Consider the following 20,129-nt stretch of genomic DNA (forward strand, 5'->3'; position numbering starts at 1 on the left):
AGCTGACCTGTGTGAATGTGTCATCATGACACGTTTTTGTGTCGCTACATTGCTTCTCTTTTTTTTTGTTCTGCCAGCTTTGCTCCACCAAGTATTCCTCTCAGGAATACGACGGCTAACGTGATGTAGTCAAAGCGAGCAGACTGGGAGCATCCCCTCCGTCCTATATACACTCAAATATGAGAATCATTCCCATGCAAGGCGAGCCCCTCTGCGGCATTGCCGTGTCCATTTATTCTGCTCTACTTTGCATGTAGGTCATCTGTAGTGGACCAGAGATGCAGCAGAGTGGCAGCTGTGAACTTCAGCCTTTTTACTCTGTAATCCTTGTTTTGTATTGGGTTCAGTTTAAATTTTGACATAGTTTGTGAATAACCACAATGATTAAACCAGTTTACTAAAATCACAGCATAATGAACAGCTCGGGCGTTTTTAGCAGATCTCTGAAGCTGAACGTCACTTTTCCAACAGCAGTTATCGGCTGTTTATTTAACAGTTGTCAGTACTGTGTGCTTCACAGACCTTTAGACTCTGACTGAACTGATGCACACAAGGTGATAAACAGAAAAACACTGCTGATTAATTCTAAACCAGAATCACACCCAGTGTTACTTTGCAAAGTTATTGCTTTTATTAGTTGAGCAGATTTAATCTAGTTGAAAATATTTGGGAAATGTAGTTTTAATTTTTAGGGTTATGATTTATTTTTCTGCTTCATGTTTTGATCTGTATATATTTTTGGCAGATCTCTATGCATTGGATAAATATAGAAAAATAAATATAGAAATGTACACAGCACTGGGGGAAGTCTGATGAGTCAACATCAATGCAGTAGGGCAGCATGTCTGCGAAGATGTGAAATTCTGTCGCTCACATCTGCAAAAGAAATCTGTGTCCAATTACCTAAAAGCCTCTCTCCCCACTGAACTGGAATTGACAACATCTTAAAGTTAGGTCCTCACGACGCCCAGTGATCTGTGCAAAGGACCCTTGAAACTTTACCACACACTGCAGGAAACAGTCTGCCTCTATAATGACACCCAGTGGTCAGTTTTAGCCTTAAGCTTCAGCTTGTAATTTGATGTGGCTGTTTGGACTGGCCTTCCTCAGCCTCCACTCTCAGACTAACCGTGTCAGTAGAAAATAGTGAGTGCCACTGCATCTGACCAAACGAGGCACCTTTTATGAAAGTGCACATTTATTTCTGGGATTCGTCCCAGATGGAAGTAAGACAGGTCTGTCATACACACTAAAATATCATTTTTTCAGTGTTTAAAGTCTGATTCAGAACCCCAATTTATCTTGTCTGCACAAAGCTTGGCCTGTGTGTTCACTTTAAATGATCGACCCAATGATGGAGTGGCCTATTTTACCCCGACGATGAGAATCAATGAGTTTATCCAGAGCAGGCATAATCTGAAACGAATAACTGCCCTCTGCAACAGGCGCTTTTCATTTGAGAAATATTAGTTAACCACTGATACTTTCTGCACATAAAAATAGCAGAAATAAATGTCGTAGAGTGTGCGTGCTGTGCAGCTATTTAACAAAATCACTTTTGATGCTCCCGCCTGAGATAGAAGAAAGAAGGAGGGGAAAATCATCTCAAAGGTAAGTTTTTACAGTTTTTTTAGCGTGTGTTTTGTTATAGAAGCACGCTTTAGTTATTTTACAGCTTGTATTATGTTATTTTGTGCACATGCACATCCTAAAGACACCCCTTTATTTATAGTCTTAATTAAATATGGAAATTATGTGGAATTTATCTAACAGATTTCTCCCCAGAAGGACAATGCGTGAGTTTGTGTTCATTTATTTTCAGTTGAGCCATGGCAGCTGATCTGGATGTGGTGAACCTGTGTATTATTGCTGGAGGAACACTGGCTATTCCCATCCTGGCCTTTCTGGCTTCCTTTCTTCTCTGGCCCTCTGCATTAATTAAAGTGTATTACTGGTAATGTAGATGGGTTTCTTGTGCTGTACTTCAATTTATATTTTATACAATTCTATGATATATTCTTATGTTTCTGTCAGAATGTTTGAGGTTTGAGGTTTAATCACATTAATGATGTTTCTATCTGATTGAATCTCTGATTTACACTCAACAGCCACTTTGTTAGGTACACCTTGCAAGTACTGGGCTGGACCCCCTTTTTGCCTTTAGAACTGCCTTGATTCTTTGTGGCATAGATTTAACATGATGCTGGAAACATCCTTGAAAGATTTTGGTCCATATTGACATGATGGCATCACATAGTTACAGCAGATTTGCTGGCTTCCATTACCCCACTCACTGGGGCTCTATTGGACTGGGATGTGGGGACTGAGTCATTTGAGTATAGTGATCTCATTGTAATTGGAGCCTGATTCGAGCTTAGTGACATGGTGCGTTATATTGAAGCTATAAGAAGATGAGCACACTGTGGCCATAAAGGGATAGTCATGGCCACACACTCAGATAGGTAGCAATATTTTGAACAATGCTCAACTGGTACCAAGTGTGCCAAGAAAATATTCCCCACACCACTGCACAACTAGCAGCCTGAACTATTAGTACAAGGCAGGATGGATCCATGCTTTCATCTTGTTTATGCCAAATTCTGACCATACAGTCTGAATGTCACATCAGAAATGGAGACTCATCAAAGTGGGCAATTTTCTATTGTCCAGTTTTGGCGAGCTTTTGTGATTTTTCTGTCCTTAGCTGACAGAAATGGCACTCAGTGGGATCTTCTGCTGCTGTTGCCCATTTGTTTCAAGGTTTGGCCTGTTGAATGTTCAAAGATACTCTGGTTGAAACAAGTGGTTATTTTAGGGTTGTTTTTTTTCTGCCTTCCTATTAGTTCAAAGCTGTCTGGCCATTCTCCTCTGGCATCAACAGGACATTTCCACCCAGACAAATGCTGCTCATTGGATAGTTTCTCTTTCTGACCATTCTCTCAAAGTCACTTAATCACCGTTCTGCTCCATTCTGATGTACGGTTTGAGCTTTCGCATCTCACCCTGTGATGGCTGATTACATATTTGTGTTAATAAGCAGTTTTACAAGTGTGCCTAACAAAGTGGTGTATGTACATATTGTATACTGTACCTGGATTTTCTTTGCCCTTTCTTGTCATGCGCCTTGTGATTTCTAATTTGGAAAGGTGCTCTAAGGATTATATTCATTTATCAATGACATTGTTGAAAACTGTGGCATTAGTTAGCTAGCATACTTTGTTTAATGATATTTATTGTGTCTTAGTTGCTGTGACTATCCAAGAAAAAGAATCTGCCTCATCATTAATCCTTTAAAGCATTTCAGCGAAGAAAGCTCAGATTTGAATTTGCATGTAAGCCTTTGTAGCTCATATATGGTACCTGCTTGTCTTCAGGTACTGGAGGGGGACTCTGGGCCTGCAGGTGGGCTATGCGGATTGTGGTGGTTATCGCTTTTGTTACTCCTACAGAGGAAAGCCTGGAATGAGACCTTCGATCTTAATGCTGCATGGCTTCTCTGCTCACAAAGACACATGGCTCACTGTGGTCAAGGTTCGACTGACACTAGACAACTCATTTTACTTCCCAATAGCTCATGGGGCTAACACTCAGCTTAAAACTAGCTTTTGTCAAAGAAATGCTGAATGTATGCTTTTAGTCAGACATCTATCCAGTGGAGTTATGCTCCATCAGTCACATGATCCAAGAGAAAGACTGGAATTTATTTTAATTTAAACATTAATTAGAAATGATTTCATAAATACATATTGTGCTGTTTATGAAATTCTTCTTAAAACACCCTTTCTTGGCTTGAATGCATTTATCATATTAATGACATTAAGCGTTCTTTTTTGTCTTCTGCTGCTCCAGTATCTGCCAAAACATCTGCACATTTTGTGTGTGGACATGCCTGGCCATGAGGGGACAACACGCACCAACATAGATGATTATTCCATTCAGGGGCAGGTCAAAAGAATCCATCAGGTACACCCAATAGATAGTTTTTAAAATATGTTGGTGTATTTGTCAGGTGCCTAAATCATTCCAGTAAAACTCTGTTTTTGTCTTTTGTTCTTCTCAGTTTGTGGAAACCATCCGCTTAAACAGGAAACAGTTCCATCTGGTTGGAACCGGCATGGGGGGAAATGTAGCCGGGGTTTACGCAGCCTGCTATCCCTCAGAAATCTGTAGCATGACTCTCATCTGTCCAGACGGTCAGTCAGTGTGTTTGTGTGTCTGTGTATGCGTGAGCCCAATTGTACTATGCTGTGATGAAATCCGTCTGCTGTCAAGGTCACTTTGTGGGGTTCAGTTCTAATATGGTGAGAAAAAGGGAGTACGTTTTAGAGGGAAGACTTGTTTAGGCAATCAGTGCTTAGAGTTGTGGTAATTCTTTAGGAAATGAAAGTCAGTACACTGTCCTCTGAAGTCATGGAAACACACCTGTGTGTGTTCCTGTGTAAACCATCATCAATGAGCCTTTTGTGCTTTGTCCAAAGAGAGGCTGGATGCAGGAAAGAGTGAATATTTTAACTTTAAATAGGCACCCACATTTCTTAATAGACAGATAGAAAGAAATGAAGGAACTTACCAAAAAAACAGAAAAAGTTAGATGTAGGAAGAGCTCCAACTAAGGACTTCACCTCTGTGATCAAATGGAAATAGAGTAGGGTCCTAAGATGTATAAGATGTATAAACAGAAAATCCAAAGTTTTTAGAATCAATGGGTTAACAAAATACAGTTCGTTGTATTCCTTTTCTTGTTCAAAATAGGGGTAGTGTAATACCATACTATATTTTAAAAGTTTGACAAGTTGGCTAATAAAATGAACATAATTCAACATCATAAAGACACATCAAGACATGCCAGATATATGTGGATTTAACTTAATGCTGTTATCATAATTACTCAACACAAGTGAGTATGAACTTTAATGTAAGTTTATTTATTAAACACATTTCACTGTTCGGCTGAATATGAACAATGCAATGTATGAAAAACCAAGATATTGACAACGTCAGTGTATTTACATGAGGAAGACTATTTAAAATGTACAAAGTGTTTCTTTTATGGTGGTTTTCCGTTTATCCTAAGGAGGAATGTGTGTGTGTGTGGTGGGGGGGAAGGGGGGGGGGAAGGGGGGGGGTATGGGTCAAGCTAACCAGTAGTGCCACTGAGAAATGCTGCTCAACTGGTTGGCCAAGTGAGCACTCATTCTGCAGCATATGGGCTCTGAAAATGTGAAGGTTGCTTATTTTGTTACTTTTTTTTTCATGACAAAAAAATATGTTCAGCTAGACATAATATTTAATTACTAATATAAACCACACATTCCACCTAAGACTGGATCTGTAATTGGACCCGTTATGTAATTAATTTTCCCAGGGCGCCACATTAAATGATTGTGACTGCGAAAGAATAATATTACTCAGATCAAAACTTTAAATAGCATTAACATGAATGCTGGAGTTAATATTTCCTTGTCAGGTTTGTAAAAATGCTTTATGAGGTTTATTTGGGATTGAAATTATATTATATATAAATATTATATTTGGGATTATTCAAATATTAGTACTTTTATCACAATTATTTTTTCAAAGGATGTCCCCATGTGGGGACAATGGGTTTATTTTATGCCAAGACACAATAAAGACACTGTTTAGCAAAATATAAATCACATTATTGAACAAAGTAAAGGATAAGGTGCAGGAAAGCCACAATTTATTGTCCCCATATGAGGATGGGGGCTCTCTGGAGATTAAATAGTGCCTTTTTAATAGCAAACCAATTAATACAGAGCATGAAATTAATTTTGTGTCCAAAATCATCATTTTATTCTGCAGGAATAAGACATCCATGTGAGACCAAGTTTGACAATCATGTGCAGGACCTGGAGCACAGCAATTACACCCTGAACATCCCGCTGATCCCCACTACACCCGAGGAGATGGAGGATATGTTCAAACTGTGCTCCCATGTTCGCTTTAAAATTCCTCAGCAGGTCAGGTCTTCATTTCAAGTATACATTTTTTTGTTTTGTTTTATGCGCTAATAATTTGCAATTATGATGTAGACTATAAAAATAACAAATACAGAGTAGTAATCGTCTTACTGAATTGCTTTGTTATTCAAAGCTTGGCTTATTTTGTGAACTTTTTGTTAAAGCTACTTTTTCGCTGATTAGATCCTTCAAGGCCTGGTAGATGTCCGAGAGCCTCACAACACATTTTACCAAGAAGGTCAGTTCACTTTGTACTGAAATATTTCAGTATTTTCCAGTTTAGTGGAAAAATTCCAGTAAATTCTCTTTTTCTTTAGTTTTTATGGAGATTGTAGGTGAGAAATCAAGATACGCCTTACAGGACCACTTGCATCTAATAACCACACCTTTACAAGTGATATGGGGCAAACAAGACCAGGTAAACTAACACAATGACTCCAAGTACATAAATGATTACACAGCAGGTTTTGCGTCTAAACTAATCTGAAGATTCATATTCCAGGTGCACACGTGCTGTACACTGAAAGTGGTGGCTCAGGTTTTCTATTAAAGAGAAACTTTATAGAGCAGGGGTGTCAAACATAAAGCTCGGGTGCCAGATTTGGGCTGAGAAAGACTTCAGTCTGGCCCACTGGACGGCTTTGGGAAATATGAAGGTCGTAAATTTAATTGCATTTTTATACATTTTACAGCTTTGGCTACTGATAAAGACTTCCCCCATGGCCATTTATACTACACCAAAGTAAATAAGTAACAAATTTAAAAAAAAAATTAAATAACAGAGAAGTTCCTTTTTCCCACTATTTTTTCCTCTTGGATTAAATGCATAGATAAACTTCTTTACACTGACAAAAAGAAGAGTTTTACTGGTCCACACCACTTAAGATCAAAGTGAGCAGTGCAAAGTTAGTTTGGCATCCCTGTCATAGACATACTAGTAATCATTCAGCATTTGCTCAGGTGGTGGATGTCTCTGGAGCGGCAGTGATTGCAGAGACCTTGCCTGAATGCAGAGTGGATCTGCTGGAGAAGTGCGGACACTCTGTGGTGATGGAGAGGCCTTCTCGGACAGCCAGACTCATTCTGGAGTTCATCATCTTGCAGCAAAATGCCAGAAGTGGCACAAAGAAAGCCACCTGACCTAAAGACTTTTCATCGTTTCTTGTTATTCTAATGCTCCAAGTGCTCCTGCTTTTGTATAGAAGATGCAGACACCTCACAAAAATGTACAATTAAGATAGTAAGAAATTATTGAAGGCTTCCTGCATTTCTTCAGTGTGAATGAATCACATTTCTGTTGTAACACAAGCTGCATGACGATAATAAAACGACCATGCGTTTATGTGTGAGTGTGATTCACTGAGAGGCGCCTGCAGCTGCACCAGGACCTCCCTCCTTCTCTTCCTTGATCCTCCTTGTGTGCGCAGTCTTGGTTTAGCCCGGAGCCGAGCACAGTTACCCGGTGCGACCAGCGGTAAACATCAGTGACTCTCAAGCTGCACCGTTAGGCACCAACCACAGGCTTCTGTCGCTGAATAAAAATAAACACACAAGTACGCACGAAAGAGAGCAGGTAAGGCATGGTTTTACCTCATGTGTCACTCACTGCTCGGTCCTGCTAAGACCCTGGCGTTAACCTTAGTAGTAAGAGCAGCTAATGGGATGCTAGCTGCGTTAGCTTGCTAACCAGAAGCTAGCAATTAGCTAGATTAGCGGGCTGTATGTTAAACTGTATGCTTTCATTGTGTTTCACGACACACAGCTCTGTGTATCCGAGCTGGGTTTGTGATGTAGTAACGGTACTGAACTTAAAAATGCACTTCGGGGCTTGCTGTAGCAGCTTGTTAGCCAGTTGGCAGCAAATACTGCAAAGGCACTGTCGACTGGATATTAAAGAAACATTGGTTAGCTGGCTTCACTAGCATGCAGTGAACCAATACACCTTAGTTAAATGTTGTAAGTAAAACAGGTCTGTGTGGGCAGTTTTATATAGGGTGTTTATCTGCGCCAGGTTTAAGTTTCAAGTTGAGTGTTTTTGTGGTTTCTGCTATTTAGTCCCGACTTTCATGCTTTGAAACGTGAAATGTTAAGTTTATATTTAAACAGGGAAGCAGCAATTGATAGAACCAAGCCTTGTATTTGCTGCTCTGCAACCAGCCACATTATAGTAGCATAACAAATGAGATGGGGAGTACTAAGGGTTGCTTTAAGGAAATTAAGAATGAGGACTGTACCGCGTACGTTATTTGCCTATAGATGAAGGCGCAGATCATAAAACCAAATTCTGCGAGTATAATTTACATCAGTTACTCTCTTACTTAGAATATTGGCTTACTTATACTTGCTGTATTACTTTAAGTATACAGAAATAAGCAGATACTCTAAGTGTCTCCTTGTGGTACACAAGTAGGGAAAGTGGATAGTAGTGCCTTATTATTTAAATTGGCAATTTCCTTTAAATTAACACACACACACATATGTATATATATATATGTGTGTGTGTGTGTGTGTTTATAAGCACTTCCTTTTTTGGCTCCTCCCTTAGAGGTTGCCACAGCAGGTCATCTTCCTCCATCTCACCCTGCTGCACCTTAACATCCTCCTCTGTCGCAGCAGTGCAAATTGTTTTACTACACTGGTAGTGAATATCAATGAAATACTGTATAGTGACATCTGGTAACATTGTTATTGTCATTTGTATTTCTTTAATCCCCAGTTGATCTCATTACTTTAATGATGGTTTAAGGACATTACTGTTTTGATAGCGTATTCTTATATTCCCTTTTCTGTTATTCTTGACCCTGATTGGGTACATCTGGAGAACTATGTAAAAAAGAATAATGTCAGAATTTCCAAAAGAAGAGCCAGATTAGTAAGGTATATAACAACTATCACGAGTAACTGTGGAGGCTAAAACAAAAGCCTGTCATCTCGTGTTTATGCATAGTGGCTTTTGAGATTATTTTCTTTAAATTAAATTAAATCCATACTTAGAAATTTAGAAATTTGCTTAGAAATGAGCACACAAAGCACTTCAATGCCATGTTGGCTTTGGGATTAAGGTTCAGAGCTTCAGCTCCACCTGTTCCTGAATGCAAATTTAATAAAATCTTATCACAAGAGTCCCTTCATCTACTAACATCCCAGGCTGCTGACTTCACAGTAAGAGGGTAAAGTCACATTGAAAATAACACCACTCAAATCTTTTGCACAGTCTGTTTATTTACGCTTACCCTTACTCAAATAAATCAAGGCATGCACACAGATGCTTAAGTCTGTACCGAAAAACCTCATTTAACCTAGAACAAGACTGTGTCCGTCTTGTTCTGCATATGAAGTCTTGTTACAGCTGATGTTAATATCACTGTTTTCTCACAGGTGAAATCAAAGTGAGCTGATCCTCATTCGTTCCCTCTCTATTTTGGTTCTGGCCAAGCTGCTATTCTTCTACAAATGGATAATGGAGACTGGGGCCATAGGGTAAGAGACACCTAAGAAACCTGACATGTGTCTGACAATGAAATTAATCACATAAACTTGCTCTGTTGCCACTTTAGCTGAAACTAGTTTAGTCTAATACAAATCCTGCATTAATCAGTTACAATGCTGAGGCCTTTTTGCTGATTGATGTTTAAAAGGTTTTTGATTTATTTTTGGGGGGGCTCTAGATTCAATGACTTGTATTGTGTCCACTCATTATGTTTTACCATATTTTTTTCATTGTAATTTATATATATATATATATATCCAATAGCATGAGCTTGACAGGTTTTTCTTTTCTTTTAGATGACTACTCCTGTTACCTTGAACGTGGGAGGCCACCTATACACCACCAGTTTATCCACGCTGCAGCGCTATCCAGACTCCATGCTGGGAGCCATGTTCCGAGGAGATTTCCCTACAACCCGCGATTCCCAAGGGAATTACTTCATCGACCGGGATGGAACACTTTTCCGGTACATCCTGAACTTCCTGCGGACATCTGAGCTTACCCTTCCTTTGGACTTCACAGAGACGGACCTCCTGAGGAAAGAGGCGGACTTCTACCAGATCGAACCTTTGATCCAGTGCCTCAACGATCCAAAGCCGCTGTACCCTCCTGACATCTTTGAGCAGGTCGTGGAGCTCTCCAGCACTCGGAAACTGTCAAAGTACTCAAACCCTGTTGCTGTTATCATCACGCAGCTAACCATAACTACTAAGGTTCATGCCCTGCTAGAAGGTATTTCTAACAACTTCACCAAGTGGAACAAACACATGATGGACACCAGAGACTGCCAAGTGTCATTCACCTTTGGACCATGTGACTATCACCAAGAGGTGTCCCTAAGGGTTCACCTGATGGACTACATAATGAAACAGGGCTTCACCATTCGGAACACACGCGTGCATCACATGAGTGAGCGTGCCAATGAGAACACGGTGGAGCATCACTGGACTTTCTGCAGACCCGCTCATAAAGTTGAAGACTGAGTTTACGTAGCACAATTGTTATAGGTGACACTACTGCTGGATTTGTCTTTTATGTTACGCAAATCATGATTTTAAAAAAGGAAAATCCAGAAAGCAAAAATCAAAGAAGATGTGAATTTGGATTTATTCACCTGTTCGGGGCTACAACTTTGCGTGTGCTACCCCTACACATGTTTATTAGAGTGTAAGGCCTACCATAGAAACATGGGATTTTATACATACACATTGAATCGTCCCTATACTAAAATAGTGTGGGTAAATTATTATTATGGGCATAACGGTGGCTTTAAAAAAAAACTCTTTAGAAATGAGGTCATAAAGAAGGTATGATTTGAGTCTGCCTATGCTGAGTACCTTAAATGTAAAAAAATAAATAAAATGCATTCATACAGGGTTAAGCCACAATTTGTAGGAAAAAAAATACAACTGTAGAAGGTAATTTAAAATTATTATTGACTCCAGACACATCACTAAATGTTTTTGTAAGATGTCAGGAGTATACTTTTTATAATACTAATAATATGAATAATAACTTATTTAGCTCAGTAGCTTCTTGGTCAGTTTCTAGTAGATCTTGAAATTAGTCTCTTAGGTCTAGCCCCTTGTATGGTACTATTTCTGAAGCCCCAGTAGTTGTTGCATGTGTGTCTGACTGTTTTGTGTATATATATATTGTACATATGTCCTGTGTGCGGTTTAAAATACACCATACTGTTACTGTTCATATCACCAGTAATGTTTCCAGCCATCGCAGCCAAAATAAACCCATCTGTGTATTTCATTTCATTAAATTTGCATAGTTTCTCATTTTAACTCTGATGTATAGATCTGATGTCATTTGTCAGTTCTAACATCAAGGCTCCGTGCAGTCGTGTACAAAGTCACTATAGCTGTTATTTGGAGGAAATAGAACATCTATGAAACACAATGATTGATCTGAATAATAAAGTGTGTATATATTTAACATTAGGTGCTATAGTTTTGCAAAAATATTTGTTAAAACTGATTTTCTTCACAAAACAAGCCAACTTGATTTAATTGTATATTCTTTTTATCTACATTGTAAAACCAAATACTCAAAGTACTTAATATAAGTAATGTAACACTTTCACAAGTACCTGCTACTTAAAAAAATATAATTTAATTTTACTAATTTATTTAAATTTAATTGGCAGACCTCTTTGGAAGGGTTTGATTTCTGGGGTTTATTTGACCCCAAACATAAATGACATTAGTCTTTAGTGTGATATAACAGCTGGATTGGTTTAGATTCTGAGAAAAGACAATGGAGTAAAAGTAAAATGTCTGTCTTTTATCAGTTGCTCTTCCTGCACTAATATTATGCAAGGTTTAACAAATCATTTTTGGTTTTGGTTATATGTATTTTTTTTTTAAATGCACTCAGTGATCCACCTTCAAAGGGGTTCAAACAGAGCATGCCCAACACATTCTACGCCAGACTTGACAGCAGTCTTATTGGACCGATGATTTTTTTTTCCAAATACTATACAGGTAAGTTTTGGCTGAAATTCTTTTAAAATTCACAAATGAAAGAGCTTTATCATGAACATCAAACTGAGATTTTGAATTCTAGCATTAGCCCACGTTGTCTTAGGTTTTTGCTTTTCTCCTGCCTTAGAACTCAATCTTCAAGATCCACTATCCCACCTCTGCACATATCCAAACCATCCCTCTCTATTTGTCACTTGGGTTGATTTGCTAAGTATTTTTTAATTTAATTATTAATCATTTTACTTTTATTTTAGTCAAATCTAGTCAAAATATTGGAGGTGTGATAAGCTTCAACTTTTAAGTTCTACTAACTTCTTTGGGTTTGCAGTGTACAATTTCCTTAAACACGTGAAAAACTAGGTCTTTCTCACCAGTCTGATGTACATTTTCAGGTCCAAAATATAAGGAGATATAATCATAAAATTAAGTTTTATGTTTATTTTATTTTTGCCTACACCAGGTGGCATTTTGTTGTTGCTGTTGTTGTTGTTTTTACTTCTTTCCACTGGCTCCCTGTGGTTTTGACCAAAAACTAGATTACTATGAATATACAATGAGAACTTCATTAACCTGGAGGGAAGTTCTTGTGCCTTTTGCATCCTCAATGCAATAGGAATAGAAACAGGAAGAGAAACAGAAACAATGTGTGCAGACTTGCAGTAAAAAACAACAAGATACAGATGAGAACTGTCAGTATGTGCATTAGTGCAAACAGGCAGAAAAGGACAGAGTGTTAATGAAAAGTGAGAAGAGAATAAATAACAAGTGATACTGTCGTAGTAGTAATAATAATCATTATCCCATCTGGTAAAGCACAGATGGGATGATGTAAGTGTATGGTATCATAGTGTCAATGAACATTTGTAGAAAAGAACCGTTTTTTTAAATAATATTTTTAATTTATCATTGCGTGAATTGTAAAAATGTGTAGCCTATACACAGATTTTTAAAAAAAGAGGTTTTAATATTTTATTAACTAAATGTGTGTCATAGCCTGCACCTCTCCCCTTATAGTCTTAAATTATTTTTGCCGACACCGTCCTCAGTCCCCTTAGCTATAGATTTCAAATCTAAAAGAGTGAAAGACGTGAATGGAAATAGAGACTGTAGCAGTGCCTGGATAGAGATGGATATGTTTTGGGGGCTTTTTGCCATTAACAGACAGCTGAATATTTGAATCTAGGCATTAATTCTCAATGTTTGTGAGACCAAAAGCTTTAGTACAAAAAGGCGATGTAATTTTGTACAGGTGTAACTGCATCGTTTCTTTGCTACAAATACAAGACTGATTCATTTCCTGCCCTGTATTTATTCAGATTCAACATCAAACTTGAAAAATAGTCCATTTTTTTTCTCAGGTATGAATCGGAGGTCGTTTTCAAAAGTTTCAGAGAATGCGTAAAAAGCAATGGAAACAATAATATATAGTTAGATATTACACCCATTGTGTATTTTTCTGTCATGTTATGCATAAAGGAGCAGAATATCGCCACTTGACATACACCGATACCACCCGGATGTTACGACTCTTCTTGGGTGCGTTGGTTTTCCTTCAAATCCTCGAGCTGCTCTCAGTTAGTCTGTAGATCCTTGAGTGTTCCGCCCGTTTTGTTTAAGCCAGTATACAAAATGAACGCACCCGACTTAGCACGTCCGTTGCTCTCATAACATTTGCTAAGGACGTGCTGCTCGTACTTACCCACGCTGTTCCTTAACAGTTCACCTTCAGAGTTTCTCTGGGGCACCGTGGAAGTGTTTGTTAGGACACAGTTTGTGTGTCGGGATGTTTCACAGGAGTAAAACCATAAAAGACTTACTGAACATTGTCCCGGGGAAACGTCGCCTCGGTGCGTACAGGTTCCTTCCAATCTTTTTCTGTATCGGAGGAATCATGGAGTGGATCATGATCAACGTGAGGATAGGACAAGAGACTTTCTGTAAGTGTAAGCCATGGGTTCACTCAGCTAGTCTAACCGACACGTTGAGTATCTATTTAATAGATAAGTTAGCTAGTTTTAATAAGTTAGGCTAGCTGTGTTAGCTGACCTAGGAAATGTTAAAGGACAAATAAAAGGCGCCAGTGTGCTCTTCTTTTGGTTATATGCTAGCTACCGGTTTGGGAAATTACTCCAATGCTTGTGGTCAGTGCTCTCATACACGTGTTTACCTCGAGTTTACAGTGATCTGACACACTGAGAGTGCCTACAGTCAGTAGTTACTAGATAGTTGTAGGTACCTACAGTGTGTACCAACACTTTTGTCGACCCTTCCAAACGGGTCTAAAAGCAGTCTAATCAGAGAAGAGTTCCCATGTGATCCCATCAGAATCAGATTATTTTTATCAATGTTATTATATGTTAACAGTATGAAAACTGAGTTACAGGTCCTCCCAATTGGAGGCATTTTTGAGCTTTCATGAATTCAGGAGGAGAAGAGGCCAACATTACATTTTCAGAGCTGAAAAACAAACACAACAAGTTTTAATAATTATCCCAAATTACTGAGGATAACTATGTCGTAGAACAAATGGCACCAATTTAATGCCTGTGACATAGATTGCAGATGCAATCAGAAAACTGATTGCATCTGCAATCAGTTTTCTGTCAATTTGCTAAAGATCAAGTGTTTTTAAGCAAACTTTAAAAGGGTTTGCTCACCCTGTTGGATAGATGGCTATTCAAACCAAATTAGGCCATTTGACCTATATTTTGATGCGGGGCCTATCTTCTACTAGGGATTCCTACTGGGCAAATCCATCCAGGTTGCCAGTTTTTTGCAGGGCTTACACACACAGAGGCAGAGTGGCTCACATTAACACCACCACCAGTTAACCTAATGTGAATGTCTGTGGACTGTGGGAGGAGGTCAGAGTTGCCAGAGGAAACACAAAGGCACCACACTGCAGACTCCACACTGAAAGGCCCCAGTTGGCCGGTTGTTTGGAACCTTTATGTTTACAGTCATATAATTAAGAAATCCTCACATTTCGGAGGCTTGAGCTGACCTCCTAAAGAAATTAAGCAATTGTAAAAATATTCATTTTCTTTTAAGGGCAATGTGGTTAGCTCTGTTGTCGCAGCAAGGAGGTACTGTGCTTGAATCTAACCTGGGGCATTGTTCTGTGCAGTTTCTGTGTCTGCATTGTTTTCCCTGTGTGTACCTCAGCTTCCTCCCACAGTCCAAAGACATGTGTGTTAGGTTAAATGGTGATTCTACATTAGCTGTAGGTGTTAACAATTGTCTGTCTGTATGTGTTAGATCTGCAACAGATTGGCGACTCTGCCTCGTGCCTTATGACAACTGGGACAGGCTCCAGTAATTATTGTAACCATAAGATATTAATGTAGAAGCAGTGTTGTAATGTTATATCTGGGAGCTTTTTTAAACCACTTTCTGCTATAAAGCAGTAGTATATAAACAACTTATTTTTAAAAAAATAAATAACTTTGTTTGTGAAATATTAATCTTTAAATAACTAGTAACCATCCATTAAATACATGTAATACTCTGTGTGTCCCTTTGAAATGTGGTAATGTTGTAAGTGGTCCAGTTAAGTACTTGAGTACAGTGGTTAACTAACAAATGCACTTGAAAGAACTAAGGAGTATACATGTGGTGTCAGAATCACTGGAAAAACAAGTTTCCACCTTCAAAAAAATTATACGAACACCCACTCAAGTTGGAAAAACAGGCTAAATACCACTCAAAGACTGAAAAAATGCTGATGCACATGTTGCTGTGTTATTGATATATACACAAAACATGGAAGTTGTCAGTAAATGTCTGGGTGAGTGCAAAAATGTTATGATCTAATGGTGCAAACTGTTTTTTGTTTTGTTTTTTTGCTAACATTTAATTTATAATATGTCCAGGTAGAGTTACGTAGGTTAGTTAGTTATGGGGGGAACTATTTTCTAGCTGAAGAAAATGGACCATCCAGTGAATGCATAAAAGCAGAGAACATTTGTCACAATGCTAGAGATAAAGTGAGCGGGGTCACTCAAAGACTGAAAAGAAAAACGACTCCAGTGTGTTTTTACTCTCACTAAACCCATTTCTCATTATTCCAGATGTGCTGTCAGAACTAAAAAGGGCTCAAATCCTCTTGTGTTTTTTTTAAAAAAAAAAACCACCCTGCACATATTATCCTGTGATATTGAGAGGCCATTTGGGGACAAAAGAAGTGTTTTTCTCTACCGAGGAGAAAAAACTATTCCCTGTGCTGTTTGTCAGCTTGGCAGTCATTTTGTTATAGATATTAGATATTGCCCAGATTGCTTAGAAATTCTGCTGGATAATAAAAACAGACATTTTCACTTGCAGTAGCAGAGGGAAAAAAGAAACACCAACTTTTTCCCCCTGCCTCTGCAAGTGAAAATGTCTGTTTTTATTATCCAGCAGTGAAAAAAAAAGGTGTTTTTTTTTTTCTTGGGGGGGTTAAGTCCGGAACCCTGGAACTGCCCCACCTGAGTGGTATGCACTCATTACTAATGTTATGCGGTTACATGTGTCTTTCTTTCCTTCTTCAGCAAGCCAAAATATCTGCTGTGCATGCTCACTTTGACACTGACAGTTTAGTAGCATAAACCAGTGTGTTTCTTACCGTGACACATAAACTGATAGTTGGCACATTTTCAGTTAGACATCAGTGTCAAGTATCCAGAATGCTTTCTCTGTGCAGTTTTTACTGGAGCCACATTTCAGTCTTTTGAATCTGTTTTCTTTCCAGATGATGTCTACAGAAGAAAACAGTCAGAACGAGAGTACCAGCAGAAGATAGCAGATGGATTGATAGTTCTCAATCAGTCTCCAGCCAAGTGAAAGATGATGATTGGATTAAATAAGGACTTGACACGTCATCTAAAGCTACTGTGGGACACCCATGCAATTATGAATGCTGCTAAAGAAACGAGTGAAAAGCTGATGGTGCAATGACTTCCAACATGCAGGTTTTATTATTTGTATAGTGTTCATTTGCAGCACTGCAGTATAAAGCAACAGGGTAGAAGAATCCGTTTCAGAAAGATGAAAATAATAACGACAAAGGCATTATTTGTTTGTGGAAACCATATTGAGATCTCATCGTTGTTATGCCTCATATTAAAAAAACAAACAAACATTGCATAGCACCAGCTAGAGAAACCATCTTTGCCATGTACCAACTAAAAAAATGACTAAAGGTGTTTTTGGATATTGCTTTTAAACAAAAAACACACTGTTTCATTTGTTGATCAAATCTTTTTGCTATAAAAGATTTCTAATTGTGTAAGTTTTCAACTGTGCGATATATATATATCACTATAAAAATGTCGCTTAAGAACTATCTTTTTCATTATTTATATTTTTTCTGTGCACTAACTGTGCATCTTAATCCCACTCTCCTTCACTTTACCAAGAACTCACTAGAGCCCGACCGATATATCAGCCAGCCGATATTATTGGCCGATATTGGCTATCTGCCGATACATGCATAGCGACACATTTCATTAACAAGTAAAGAAGAGGCATTATGATGTTGCATAGCTTGGCCATCAGAGGACACACCCCAACTTTCCTGTTGGCAGCATATGTTCGAAATGCGATGAACACAACAGCCAGCTGATTTGAGCAGAGTCGGGCAGAATGTAAATCCACAACTTTGTCACATTACCTTAGTAAGGACTCATGAATAACTAGATATAAGAAATGCCAGGGAAATCTTTGTTTTGTCTGCCCAAAAGGAAAAAAAATATCGGCTGATATATCAGGTTTTTAAATATCCAATTATTGGTATCAGTTTTAAAAATCCTATATTGGTCGGGCTCTAGAACTGACTTACAAAGTCTGCCTCAGTTTCTTTTGTGTTTCACTTGTACCAGCCAATAGGGAGAGACTGCAGGCAGATGAAGCTGTTAGGGTGCTCCGACAGCTTCAGGGGGTTCCCATCCAGTCTCACCTCGTACATGTTGGTCCGAATGTAGTGGCTTGTGTTTCCTTTGCAGAATGTCTCATCTGTTATTGTTGAGATGTTGTTGTTCTGCAGGAGATCAATTCAAGAACACAACCTTGGCTACAACTTCCAGACAGAAAACAAATTTCATTTCTTCTGCAGAGTTTTTTTTCGTTAGTTTTTTCAAAAATAAATAACAGATGAACTTACATGCAGATGAACAACGTAAAGAGTCTCTGGAAGATGGGGGACGGCTGTCAGTTCATTGTCTCCAAGATAAAGGTATGCCAGTCTCGTGAGTTTCTGCAACAACACAAGGCCACTATTTAACATGCGACGATGATTTCTGCAGGGGTTTAACATTAGGCATTTACTTGCCAACTTACTTTAAAAGCATTTGCCTTTACACCCTGGGTTTTAAGCCTGTTGAAATTGGCATTAAAAGTTACTAGCTTGGATGGCAGCATGGGAAGTTTGGTCAGTCTGTTTTCTGCGAGTTTGAGCTCCTCAAGATTGGGAAGTTTTGAGAAAGATCCGTCTTCTATCTCAGAGATGAGATTCCCAGACAAGTCAATCCTTCTTAAAGTAGCTGAAAAATACAAATAATGGAAGTAAAAATTTAAGAATGGCATTCACTGAAGAGAAGAATACTTCAAAGGATTTTTAAAATTATTAGTATTGTTTTACCTGTGTCTGCAAAGTCTTCCCTGTGTATTTTTGTGATTTTGTTGAAGCGAGCATAGAGATACGCCGTTTCCTTTGGCAGGGTTGGCACGGCTGACATGTCAGGGGACACGTCCTCGCAGTAAACTGATCCACTCAGACAAACGCACAGTAGACATGTTGGCAAAACTGAAATGATCACACATCTTTTCATTATATGGCATCATTTATATACACTTCTCAAAACACCCCCCCAAATAAAAAAAACAAACAAAACAAAAACAAAAGAAAACAAAGATCCAGCAAAACAAAAATAAATGTGGTGTACACACAGGTCCTTTAATTAGCTGCAACTAAACTAGAAACAGTTGTGTATGCACATGAAAATGCACTGCACAGTTTAGCCGAGGACACTTGATCAGTCCCATTATTACGTAACATGAGCTTTAGCTCCATTCACGAAAATGTGGAAGAATGCCTTTGCAAGTGTTGCATAATCTGCTTTGAAAGAGTTGTGGAAAACTATTTATTTGTTTTAATAAACCTTACCTTCTGCTTTTGGAAGTACTCCACCATCAGTATCTGTGTCTTGCAGGACGCCATAGTCCGACGCACGTACCGTAGCTTTCTGCAAAAAGAAGAAATCATCTCAGTTAGCTCTCACTTTTGTGCATATCGTCCTTGAAGATAGTTTTGAACCTCCCCCCAAAGATTTCTTACTGCAGGTGTTCTTGCTTCCATGTATTCACCCTTTGCTGCAGAAGACACTATCCATGGGAGCATTACATATGTGAAAATTAAAATCCTTAATGGTATCATTGTGCCTCAGTGGCTGGAGAGAGGAGGAGAGAGCTGTCTGCTAGGCTGAGATCTGGGGTACATCTGAGAAGGAAAATTTTCCATCCACTTTTATTAAGCTGCCAGCATACTGCTGAGTAAGAAAAGGAAACTGGTTTTAACTCAATACACGCTGTGTTTGTGTCACACCGACTGGTCCGGGTCACTCTTTAAGATTGTGTCGCCTTATTTCTGTCCAACAGATGAGCATTTAAAGCTCGGTGGGGATGTAAGTGATGAAAACTTTGGATCATAAGAAAACCATTGCGTAAACCCAATGCATGAAACAGTTAAATTCTGTCGGTGTCACTGCTGTTACTGGGGGAACAGCTTGGTACTGGATGAAGGTATTAAATTTGAAAAACTGATTGATTTACCAGCAGTAAAGCAGAGAGGGCAAACTGTTGAGTATCTTTTCATTTGGATTGTTTTCCATCCATTTGGACTGCTTCTTTATCAGAAGTGACTCTCTGTGGTTGAGGTTATTGTCCTGTGCCTGTCCACTAAAACGTGTCCCGATCAGTTCTATTGATTGTTTGATCACAACAGCTTGCCTTAACTACAGCCTCGACCTTTCACATAGTTTGATAGTTACTGTTCCAACATTTACTAACTTAACTTCCAATAGATCAGACTCTCCAAATTATTCTAAGCATACATCAGATCAGTCCGTTGCAGAAGCTGCTCCTAAAACCATGAACAGCCAGGTTCTTCAAATCAGAACCTAATCTCCC

General features: G+C 38.7%; 4 protein-coding genes across 5 annotated transcripts; 3 read left to right on the plus strand and 1 right to left on the minus strand.

The window, feature by feature from the left end:
- The first annotated feature begins 1,829 nt into the window (after positions 1 to 1,829).
- Positions 1,830 to 7,250, plus strand: abhd6b (abhydrolase domain containing 6, acylglycerol lipase b). Its single transcript, XM_006796388.3, has 8 exons — positions 1,830 to 1,954; positions 3,375 to 3,531; positions 3,850 to 3,963; positions 4,061 to 4,193; positions 5,824 to 5,981; positions 6,165 to 6,219; positions 6,299 to 6,399; positions 6,942 to 7,250. Exons 1-8 carry the CDS (start codon positions 1,830 to 1,832, stop codon positions 7,119 to 7,121), a joined length of 1,023 nt encoding a protein of 340 aa, XP_006796451.2. The 3' UTR covers positions 7,122 to 7,250.
- Positions 7,251 to 7,392: 142 nt separating this feature from the next.
- Positions 7,393 to 11,245, plus strand: kctd6b (potassium channel tetramerization domain containing 6b). Of its 2 annotated transcripts, XM_006796389.3 has the most exons (3): positions 7,394 to 7,554; positions 9,360 to 9,461; positions 9,768 to 11,245. In XM_006796389.3, the coding sequence occupies exons 2-3, from the start codon at positions 9,435 to 9,437 to the stop codon at positions 10,452 to 10,454; spliced, it is 714 nt and encodes a 237-aa protein (XP_006796452.1). In that variant the 5' UTR covers positions 7,394 to 7,554; positions 9,360 to 9,434; the 3' UTR covers positions 10,455 to 11,245. The 2 variants fall into 2 exon arrangements, with proteins under 2 accessions (XP_087690246.1, XP_006796452.1); XM_087834120.1 differs by lacking the exon at positions 9,360 to 9,461 and having other exon boundaries at positions 7,393 to 7,554.
- Positions 11,246 to 13,563: 2,318 nt separating this feature from the next.
- Positions 13,564 to 17,273, plus strand: uqcc5 (ubiquinol-cytochrome c reductase complex assembly factor 5). The gene is made up of 2 exons (XM_006796391.3): positions 13,564 to 13,903; positions 16,696 to 17,273. The coding sequence occupies exons 1-2, from the start codon at positions 13,750 to 13,752 to the stop codon at positions 16,785 to 16,787; spliced, it is 246 nt and encodes an 81-aa protein (XP_006796454.1). The 5' UTR covers positions 13,564 to 13,749; the 3' UTR covers positions 16,788 to 17,273.
- On the minus strand, positions 16,896 to 19,468 carry ognb (osteoglycin, paralog b). The gene is made up of 6 exons (XM_006796390.3): positions 19,279 to 19,468; positions 19,108 to 19,186; positions 18,583 to 18,747; positions 18,282 to 18,484; positions 18,106 to 18,198; positions 16,896 to 17,982 (listed from the first exon to the last, which is right to left on the minus strand). Exons 1-6 carry the CDS (start codon positions 19,375 to 19,377, stop codon positions 17,812 to 17,814), a joined length of 810 nt encoding a protein of 269 aa, XP_006796453.1. The 5' UTR covers positions 19,378 to 19,468; the 3' UTR covers positions 16,896 to 17,811.
- Positions 19,469 to 20,129: the final 661 nt, after the last annotated feature.

Source organism: Neolamprologus brichardi, chromosome 20, assembly GCF_056152115.1.
Source record: "Neolamprologus brichardi isolate AB-2024 chromosome 20, ASM5615211v1, whole genome shotgun sequence".
Taxonomy (NCBI): Eukaryota; Metazoa; Chordata; class Actinopteri; order Cichliformes; family Cichlidae; genus Neolamprologus; species Neolamprologus brichardi.

Coding starts and splice junctions, on each gene's coding strand:
- abhd6b (XM_006796388.3), top strand. CDS start 1,830: ATGGCAGCTGATCTGGATGTGGTGAACCTGTGTATTATTGCTGGAGGA. Junction 1,955..3,374: donor TTAATTAAAGTGTATTACTG/GTAATGTAGATG, acceptor GCTTGTCTTCAG/GTACTGGAGGGGGACTCTGG. Junction 6,400..6,941: donor TATGGGGCAAACAAGACCAG/GTAAACTAACAC, acceptor GCATTTGCTCAG/GTGGTGGATGTCTCTGGAGC.
- kctd6b (XM_006796389.3), top strand. CDS start 9,435: ATGGATAATGGAGACTGGGGCCATAGG. Junction 9,462..9,767: donor ATGGAGACTGGGGCCATAGG/GTAAGAGACACC, acceptor CTTTTCTTTTAG/ATGACTACTCCTGTTACCTT.
- uqcc5 (XM_006796391.3), top strand. CDS start 13,750: ATGTTTCACAGGAGTAAAACCATAAAAGACTTACTGAACATTGTCCCG. Junction 13,904..16,695: donor GATAGGACAAGAGACTTTCT/GTAAGTGTAAGC, acceptor TTTTCTTTCCAG/ATGATGTCTACAGAAGAAAA.
- ognb (XM_006796390.3), bottom strand. CDS start 19,377: ATGATACCATTAAGGATTTTAATTTTCACATATGTAATGCTCCCATGG. Junction 19,187..19,278: donor TGGAAGCAAGAACACCTGCA/GTAAGAAATCTT, acceptor TTCTTTTTGCAG/AAAGCTACGGTACGTGCGTC. Junction 18,485..18,582: donor GGAAGACTTTGCAGACACAG/GTAAAACAATAC, acceptor TGTATTTTTCAG/CTACTTTAAGAAGGATTGAC.